Below are 10,708 nucleotides of genomic sequence, written 5' to 3' on the forward strand. Positions count from 1 at the left end.
ATAGAGACTGCCAGAGGTCCGGACAACAGACCCTCCGAACACACTGAATTCTATCAGAGAAGTAGTTGGTGAACCAGGCGAGGCAATCATTTGAGAAACCAAGGCTGTTGAGTCTGCCGATGAGGATGTGGTGATTGACAGAGTCGAAAGCCTTGGCCAGATCAATGAATACGGCTGCACAGTAATGTTTCTTATCGATGGCGGTTAAGATATCGTTTAGGACCTTGAGCGTGGCTGAGGTGCACCCATGACCAGCTCTGAAACCAGATTGCATAGCAGAGAAGGTATGGTGAGATTCGAAATGGTCGGTAATCTGTTTGTTGACTTGGCTTTCGAAGACCTTAGAAAGGCATGGTAGGATAGATATAGGTCTGTAGCAGTTTGGGTCAAGAGTGTCCCCCCCTTTGAAGAGGGGGATGACCGCAGCTGCTTTCCAATCTTTGGGAATCTCAGACGACACGAAAGAGAGGTTGAACAGGCTAGTAATAGGGGTGGCAACAATTTCGGCAGATAATTTTAGAAAGAAAGGGTCCAGATTGTCTAGCCCGGCTGATTTGTAGGGGTCCAGATTTTGCAGCTCTTTCAGAACATCAGCTGAATGGATTTGGGAGAAGGAGAAATGGGGAAGGCTTGGGCGAGTTGCTGTTGGGGGTGCAGTGCTGTTGACAGGGGTAGGAGTAGCCATGTGGAAAGCATGGCCAGCAGTAGAAAAATGCTTATTGAAATTTTCAATTATGGTGGATTTATCAGTGGTGACAGTGTTTCCTATCTTCAGTGCAGTGGGCAGCTGGGAGGAGGTGTTCTTATTCTCCATGGACTTTACAGTGTCCCAGAACTTTTTTGAGTTAGTGTTGCAAGAAGCAAATTTCTGCTTGAAAAAGCTAGCCTTGGCTTTTCTAACTGCCTGTGTGTAATGGTTTCTAGCTTCCCTGAACAGCTGCATATCACGGGGGCTGTTCGATGCTAATGCAGAACGCCATAGGATGTTTTTGTGTTGGTTAAGGGCAGTCAGGTCTGGGGAGAACCAAGGGCTATATCTGTTCCTGGTTCTAAATTTCTTGAATGGGGCATGTTTATTTAAGATGGTTAGGAAGGCATTTAAAAAAAATATCCAGGCATCCTCTACTGACGGGATGAGGTCAATATCCTTCCAGGATACCCCGGTCAGGTCGATTAGAAAGGCCTGCTCGCTGAAGTGTTTCAGGGAGCGTTTTACAGTGATGAGAGGAGGTCGTTTGACCGCTGACCCATTACGGATGCAGGCAATGAGGCAGTGATCGCTGAGATCTTGGTTGAAGACAGCAGAGGTGTATTTAGAGGGGAAGTTGGTTAGGATGATATCTATGAGGGTGCCCGTGTTTAAGGCTTTGGGGAGGTACCTGGTAGGTTCATTGATAATTTGTGTGAGATTGAGGGCATCAAGTTTAGATTGTAGGATGGCTGGGGTGTTAAGCATGTTCCAGTTTAGGTCGCCTAGCAGCACGAGCTCTGAAGATAGATGGGGGGCAATCAGTTCACATATGGTGTCCAGAGCACAGCTGGGGGCAGAGGGTGGTCTATAGCAGACGGCAACGGTGAGAGACTTGTTTTTAGAGAGGTGGATTTTTAAAAGTAGAAGTTCAAATTGTTTGGGTACAGACCTGGATAGTAGGACAGAACTCTGCAGGCTATCTTTGCAGTAGATTGCAACACCGCCCCCTTTGGCAGTTCTATCTTGTCTGAAAATGTTGTAGTTTGGAATTAAAATGTCTGAATTTTTGGTGGTCTTCCTAAGCCAGGATTCAGACACAGCTAGAACATCCGGGTTGGCAGAGTGTGCTAAAGCAGTGAATAGAACAAACTTAGGGAGGAGGCTTCTAATGTTAACATGCATGAAACCAAGGCTATTATGGTTACAGAAGTCGTCAAAAGAGAGCGCCTGGGGAATAGGAGTGGAGCTAGGCACTGCAGGGCCTGGATTCACCTCTACATCGCCAGAGGAACATAGGAGGAGTAGAATAAGGGTGCGGCTAAAAGCAATAAGAATTGGTCGTCTGGAACAGAGAGTAAAAGGAGGTTTCTGGGGGCGATAAAATAGCATCAAGGTATAATGTACAGACAAAGGTAAGGTAGAATACAGTGGAGGTAAACCTAGGTATTGAGTGATGAAGAGAGAGATATTGTCTCTAGAAACATCATTGAAACCAGGAGATGTCATTGCATGTGTGGGTGGTGGAACTAATAGGTTGGATAAGGTATAGTGAGCAGGACTAGAGGCTTTACAGTGAAATAAGCCAATAAACACTAACCAGAACAGCAATGGACAAGACATATTGACATTAAGGAGAGGCATGCTTAGTCGAGTGATCAAAAGGGTCCAGTGAGTGGAGAGGTTGGTTGAGGGTCACGGCGATTTAGACAGCTAGCCCGGCCATCGGTAGCAAGCTAGCATAGGATGGAGTCTGTTGTTAGCCACCTCTTGCGTTCGGTCAGTAGATTAGTGGGGTTCCGTGTGGTAGAGGGGATTAATCCAAATCACACAACAACAACAAAAATAAGAACAATAGATATAGTTATAGAGGCCCGAGAAGAAAACATAATAATAATAAAAATAAATAAATTGTCCGATTGTCTATTCAGATAGCAGCCGGTAAGACAGCTAACGGTTAGCTGTAACAATGAACTCATTTGCAATCTCAGGACACCACGGAAAAGTTTATTTAACGAGTTACCGTTTTCCGAATGAACTCTTAAAGATATAAATATCTCTTACATTTCAGTCATTAATTAATTGTTTACCTTCTATCAGTCTCAATCTGAATGTCGCAAAACCCTTAGATATCTGCACGAACCCTGGCATAAATGATGAATCAGCGATATACAAATTGGCTTAATTATTTATTTACTAACTAACTAAATAACCACACAGAATTACATAAACACACAAACAGTTGGTTATTGGTTACTAACACACTGCAATGAAGGGTCCCTGTTGGACTAAGCCGATATGACGGCTTGGCAGACAACGGAATGGGGTGAGGACAGATCAGAGCGGGAAAGACAGAGTGGGAGAGACAGAGAGTGGGCTTATTGTACATACATGTGGAAAAGACGGCCATCGTCAATATGGATATTTAGCACCATAACATCCGCACTGCCCCTTGAACTTAGAAAATAGTGAACTTAACCTCTGCTTTCCTATCCCAGGTGAAAAGCCCAATGTGTGCCAGGTGTGTGGCAAAGCCTTCATTCAGCCAGAGTTCCAACCTCATCACTTGCAGCCATCAGCACAGTGGCAACCATTTGTAAATGGCTGTAAATATCAGAGTGGGCATTTCAATTATGAACGACGTGACACACCAGGATTTTATAGTCCTTTGTTCCTTGCACAGGTCAGATATATCAAGTTTAAAAAACATAATATAATAGGATATTTTTCCAAATAAAAAGTTGGCATGTGCGTCTCCTGCCTGGAACAGTTACTCTGAAATAGTGATCATTTGAAACAGGCTCCTAAGAATGCACTCACTGTCTTATCTATAAAAAAACAGAGCTCTGTTCTGAAGGTTCAACCATAGGTTAACGACCTTATGTGTTTACAAGGTCCACAATCCATTCGTTTCTTCCTAGTTGGAATGGTGTTCATTAACTTTAATTACTCCTTGTCTGTGTCACATAATCCCATCGTATGAACTCATATTGTTAATCAGATAAAATAAAACAGAGTATAAGTTTACTTAGTTACAGTTCCATTTAAAATGATTTGTTCAGTCATTTAATCATCCCAACACATCTGTTTATTGAAAACAACAAGTAGACTGGGCTTAATGATTCTGATGAAAATATGTTCTTTATCAAACTAATGTTGTTGCAAATTACCGGTGTGGAACTTGTCGATGTTTAGGGGGGTTGTCTCCTAGAACTTGGATCCTAGTAGCATAAAAGGAAAATATACAAAAAAATATACAGGACACAATTATTCCAAAACTGCAGCTCGTTGTGGGAACAAATCAAATGTATTTATATATCCCTTCGTACATCAGCTGATATCTCAAAGTGCTGCACAGAAACCCAGCCTAAAACCCCAAACAGCAAGCAATGCAGGTGTTGAAGCACGTTGGCTAGGAAAAACTCCCTAGAAAGGCCAAAATCTAGGAAGAAACCTAGACAGGAACCAGGCTATGAGGGGTGGCCAGTCCTCTTCTGGCTGTGCCGGGTGGAGATTATAACAGAACACAGCCAAGATGTTCAAATGTTCATAACTGACCAGCATGGTCAAATAATAGGTCTGGGACAGGTAGCACGTCCGGTGAACAGGTCAGGCAGGATTCCATAGCTGCAGGCAGAACAGTTGAAACTGGAGTAGCAGCACAGCCAGGTGGACTGGGGACAGCAAAGAGTCATCATGCCAGGTAGTCCTGAGGGCTCAGGTCCTCCGAGAGAGAGAAAGAAAGAGAGAAAGAGAGAATTAGAGAGAGCATACTTAAATTTACACAGGACACCGGATAAGACAGGAGAAGTACTCCAGATATAACAAACTGACACATTGTTTACTTCAATCAACCAGTACATTTAGAATTTGTGATAAAAAAAAAACATCAGTTACAGTGCCTTGCGAAAGTATTCGGCCCCCTTGAACTTTGCGACCTTTTGACACATTTCAGGCTTAAAACATAAAGATATAAAACTGTATTTTTTTGTGAAGAATCAACAACAAGTGGGACACAATCATGAAGTGGAACGACATTTATTGGATATTTCAAACTTTTTTAACAAATCAAAAACTGAAAAATTGGGCGTGCAAAATTATTCAGCCCCCTTAAGTTAATACTTTGTAGCGCCACCTTTTGATGCGATTACAGCTGTAAGTCGCTTGGGGTATGTCTCTATCAGTTTTGCACATCGAGAGACTGACACTGAATACTTTCGCAAGGCACTGTAGATCCGTTTTTATAGGTATGAATTTCTGGAGGCATAATGGGAGGTTGCTTGTGTGCATACTCAGGACGTACGTGTAGAGGGAGCGGTAGAACGCAATTAAGTGAGTGAGACATGGAGGGGAAAGGAAATTTAGGGAGAAGATCTGAGTGATGCTTACTTGTATGAGCGGCATACATATTTGGTGCAACGAGGGTAGAATTAGCATATTTGGTCGATATTACTTAACCAGCAAAGCAGAGCTTCGGCGCACACAACTCAAATGATATGCAGCAACACATTGGACATGAAACAACAATACAAATGTAACAGCACAACAAAGTAGATAAACATTTTTTTTTTCAGTTGCCTTTTCATTTTAAACACCGAATACTGCTTTCGTCACTAGTTACCGCATTCACAAAGTGATAAACCCTGCCTATTTAAAAAATGTCTCTTCTTAAAATCTGATTTTAAACCTTACCCTAACCCCAACCCCAACCCTAACCTTAACCACACTGCTAACCTTATGCCTAACCCTTACCTTAATTTTTGTTTTCATGAACATTTACAAAATAGCCAATTTGAGCTTTGTGGTTGTGGTAGCTAGTGGAGAAATGTTGTAACTGCAGTGAACCAAAACAGTTGCGCACCGGAGGGAAACAAAATCATTAATCTTGAGGCAACCGGGAAGGGGGTGTAAGATGCACTCCGTTAATTATTATGTAATATATAAAATGGACATGTCTATTTTCATACAGACTAGCTGGAAACATTACTAATAATTGAAAATGACAAATTACCCAATGGGACTCATGATAATTTTCTGGTAAGAAGGTGGTGATGCAGCTGCTTCGCTAGCTCCATTTCTGAGGCGCGTGTAGTGACTTACTTGAGCAAGGATGACTAAGGGGCCTTACAGATATGTTGTGTGTATGGGGTACATGAGACGCATGTTGTGTGTATGGGGTACATGAGGCGCATGTTGTGTGTATGAGGCACATGTTGTGTGTGTGTGTATGGGGTACATGAGGCACATGTTGTGTGTGTGTATGGGGTACATGAGGCATATGTTGTGTGTATGGGGTACATGAGGCGCATGTTGTGTGTATGGGGTACATGAGGCGCATGTTGTGTGTATGTATGGGGTACATGAGGCACATGTTGTGTGTGTGTATGGGGTACATGAGGCACATGTTGTGTGTGTGTATGGGGTACATGAGGCACATGTTGTGTGTGTGTATGGGGTACATGAGGCACATGTTGTGTGTATGGGGTACATGAGGCGCATGTTGTGTGTATGGGGTACATGAGGCACATGTTGTGTGTATGGGGTACATGAGGCACATGTTGTGTGTATGGGGTACATGAGGCACATGTTGTGTGTATGGGGTACATGAGGCGCATGTTGTGTGTATGGGGTACATGAGGCACATGTTGTGTGTATGGGGTACATGAGGCGCATGTTGTGTGTATGGGGTACATGAGGCACATGTTGTGTGTATGGGGTACATGAGGCGCATGTTGTGTGTATGGGGGTACATGAGGCACATGTTGTGTGTATGTGGTACATGAGGCGCATGTTGTGTGTATGTGGTACATGAGGCGCATGTTGCGTGTATGGGGTACATGAGGCACATGTTGTGTGTATGGGGTACATGAGGCACATGTTGTGTGTATGTGGTACATGAGGCGCATGTTGTGTGTATGGGGTGCATGAGGAACATGTTGTGTGTATGGGGTACACGAGGCACATGTTGTGTGTATGGGGTACATGAGGCACATGTTGTGTATATGGGGTACAGTACAGAGATGGGGTTGTTCTTAAAAAACGTATTGGACACAGAGTGAGTCAATGCAACTTATTTTTAGATTTTTTAAGTAAATGTTTTCCCCTGAACTCAGCTTGCCAAAACAAAGGGGTTGAACACTTATCTAACATTTGTCTAAGATGTTTAGTTTTTAAATGTTTTCAGTTTATTCTTTTTTTTATCACTTTGACATAATAAGGTATTTTGTGTAGATCAGTCAAAATCACTATTAAATCAGATTTGTTTCTGTTTGTAACTGAAAAAAATGGGAAATAGTCAGAGGGGTGTGAATAATTATTATAGGCACTGTAATGAAACTGCACCTCAAGAGACTGTTGAAGCCACCATTTCTCAGAGTCCCTCAACTACTGACTGGTTCTCAACCTAGTTTTATTTTATTGTAAAACAAATGTGTTGTTAGTTTTAATAATTGAATAGTGCCTTATTTCAGTTATTGTTACAGTTGTTGAATTTACATGCATATCTCTTTTTATGTTGACGGAATACAAGATAGCTGGAAGGGAGGAGTTGTTACGTGTGATATAATGTGATACTGGTATATATAATATATCCTAGGCACTACTTTGTTGTTACTGTGGAACCTAGAGCATTGATACTAATTGAGTACTGCGCCTGCTCATGAATGTTCTGTGCTTGAACTTGAGTTTGATCGATAAACTAAAGTTAACATTACCTCCGTTTCAAGTAGGATTATTACTGTTTGTGTAGTAGAAAGAACACAACACCTAATGCCAATATATATTTAAACAGTAGCAGAGAACAATATGGCAAACTTAGCAAAGTAGGCATTTGTGATAAGTACTTTGGGTCTGCCAACTTCATGAACCTTCACCATTCTCAAATTCTGATTGACACCAACCCGTGTCTCTTTTAAAAACATTAAATTGGCAGATGGAACCAAGACATCACAGAAGACATGCAATGCCACTTAGTGCAATGGTGACTAATAATGATATATTGCACAGTGAAACTTTGCTTATCGAGATCTGTGCTTTATGTGGACAGTTTGGATGAGGAAAATTATTTAATTTAGTCAGTGGTGTAAAAATACTTTACAGTACTACATAAGACGTGTTTTGTGGTATCTGTACTCTACTATTTCTCTTATTTGTAAACTTTTACTTGACTACATTTCTAAAGAAAATCATGCACATTTTACTCCATACATTTTCACTGACACCCAAAAGTACTCGTTACATTTTGAATGCTTAGCAGGATAGGAAAATTGTCCAATTCATGCACTTGTCAAGAGAACATCCTACTGCCTCTGATCTGGTGTACTCACTAAACATATGCTTTCTTTGTAAATGTTGGAGTGTGGCCCTGGCTATGTGTAAATGTTGGAGTGTGCCCCTGGCTATGTGTAAATGTTGGAGTGTGCCCCTGGCTATGTGTAAATGGAAATAAGAAAAGGTGCCATTTGGTTTACTTAATATAAGGAAATTGAAATGATTCATACTTTTACTTTTAATAAAAAAGTATGTTTAAAACCCAAATACTTTTAGACTTTTACTCAAGTAGTATGTTACTGGGTGACTTTTACTTGAGTCATTTTCTATTAAGGTATCTTTACTTTTACTCAAGTATGACACTTAGCTACTTTTTCCACCACTGAATTGATTCAACTTAAGCCTTAATTACCCTCTTTCTCTCCTCTCTCTATCGTAGCAGCAATGGGAGGGAATACTTCACATGATGGTGCTGCTTCACATCCCTACAGCCATAATGACAGCCATAATGACAGTCACAATGACAGCCATAATGACAGCCACGACGACAACCGTGTTGACAACAGCAAACACATATCAGGCCAAAACATATCAGGCCAAAAAATATCAGGCAATATGACAGGCAATTTTTCCATTGGCAACCAGACCAACACCACCAGTCATTCCGGTATGTAACCCAATCCAACAGGAGGGAATCTATATATTTAATGAATAAATAAATACATTCATATTTTATTGTTATGCCATGTTACCATTCCACATGGGATTATAACACACATTGATATTAGACATTTCAAAGCATAAAGTAATTACATGTCTATATACATACACATTTCACAGCTCGGTTCCAGCCCCAGTGTAAAAATACATCAAAATAAACAATGGTTTATTGTTGCTCATAGCAGTGTTCTCAGCAAACTCCTAATACCGACAACCACATTTATTGTAGTACTGTCCAATGACTCTCTCTCTTTCTCCTAGCTTCACCAAAAACTCCCCAAAAAACTGTCGTACCCAGCATCACCATTGCCAACGTTACAGGCGGCAAAGTGCGTCTCTACTACAAGTCAGAGGAGATGGTTCTCAGTGACCTCATCGAGGGAAGTCATCTCAGGAAGGGCGACTCCATTCTCATCCTGGATGGCACCGTTAAGAAGACCAACCTCCCTCAGAGCCTCTATGTCGCTGGCTTCCAAGTAGAAAATGACAATACTCAATCATGTCCTGAGGAAGGCCCAATTTATGGTCTGGACAACCTCCTGGCAGCGTATGATGAGGGTCACCCCAAGTCCTACATCCTCACTGCCAACAAAGAGGTGAAGGTAGCTGAAACAGGAAAGATCTGGGTGGATGAGGACGGGGTGGATCACAACCCCAAAAAGTAACTCCACCAGGGAACCTCCTGTATCTTAACACCCTTTATTAATCACAGATTAAACTACATGCAAATTATTGATAAAAAAAATAAAGAGAGCATGCATCACAGATTAGTGAAATAGTTTTTCAAGATACACTCTCAGTGTATGGTAGAAATCAGCAATGTAATCAATGTAGTTTTGACAAATAAATACATGTTACCAAACTGAGAAAATGTTAGTATGTGTTCTGTAATATGTTATCGTGTGTGTGTGCGTGTGCGTGCGCGTGCGTGTGTGTGATTACATTACATGATTGGGCTTGCCACCAGATATCCTACATACTGATACTAATTTTAACAAAGGTCAACAACACAATATTGTAATCAATGTTTTATTTCTAAGGTTGTAGTCATTTTATTTCAATCATACAGTGTGATGGTGCAAGACACTTACAGGGAGCACAAATATATATAGCGGAGAAAAAGCCTGCATATTTCCTCATTACCTTGGATTTGAAGATCATGTGAACTAGAATGTTAGATACAGTGCATTCGGAAAGGGTTCAGAACCCTTGACTTTATCCACATTTTGTTACGTTAAAGCCTTCTTCTAAAATGGATGAAATACTTTTTTCCACACACAATACCCCATAATGACAAAGCAAAAACATTTTTGCAAATGTAAATTTATTAAAAACACTGAAATAACTTATTTACATACGAATTCAGATCCTTTGCTATGAGACTAAAAATTGAGCTCAGGTGCATCCTGTTTCCATTAATCATCCTTGATATGTTTCTACTACATGATTGGAGTCCACCTGTGGTAACTTCAATTGGTTGGACATGATCTGTAAAGGCACACATCTGGACTGATGAAACCAAGAATTAACTCTTTGGCTGAAAGCCAAGCATCACGTCTTGAGGAAACCTGGCACCATCCCTGCGGTGAAGCAAGGTGGTGGCAGCATTATGCTGTGGGGATGTTTTTCAGAGGTTGAGACAGGGAGACTAGTCAGGACTAGTCAGGATTGAGGGAAAGATGAACGGAGCAAAGTACAGAGAGATCCTTGATGGAAACCTGCTCCAGAGCACTGAGGACCTCAGACTGGGTCGAAGGTTCACCTTCCAACAGGAGAACGACCACACAGCCCAGACAAAGCAGGAGTGGCTTCGGGACAAGTATGAATGTCCTTGAGTGGCCCAGACAGAGCCCGGACTTGAACCCAATCAAACATTTCTGGTGAGACCTGAAAATAGCTGTGCACCAACACTCCCCATCCAACCTGACAGTGCTTGAGAGGATATGCAGAGAAGAATGGGAGAAACTCCCCAAATACAGGTGTGCTTGGGGTATTATGTGTAGATTGATGAGGGGGGAAAAAACTATTTAA

At 41.5% G+C, this 10,708-nt stretch overlaps 1 protein-coding gene across 1 annotated transcript in view; it reads left to right on the plus strand.

Moving 5' to 3' along the window:
- Positions 1-9,553, plus strand: part of LOC139423827 (uncharacterized) — a 45,008-nt gene extending 35,455 nt beyond the window's left edge. Inside the window, exons 2-3 of the mRNA XM_071175463.1 lie at positions 8,397-8,624; positions 8,939-9,553. Of these exons, the coding sequence (XP_071031564.1) occupies positions 8,402-8,624; positions 8,939-9,342 (627 nt within the window). The 5' untranslated portion in view covers positions 8,397-8,401 and the 3' untranslated portion in view covers positions 9,343-9,553. The remainder of the gene's footprint in view (positions 1-8,396; positions 8,625-8,938) is intronic.
- Positions 9,554-10,708: the final 1,155 nt, after the last annotated feature.

This window comes from Oncorhynchus clarkii, chromosome 13, assembly GCF_045791955.1.
Source record: "Oncorhynchus clarkii lewisi isolate Uvic-CL-2024 chromosome 13, UVic_Ocla_1.0, whole genome shotgun sequence".
Classification (NCBI taxonomy): Eukaryota; Metazoa; Chordata; class Actinopteri; order Salmoniformes; family Salmonidae; genus Oncorhynchus; species Oncorhynchus clarkii.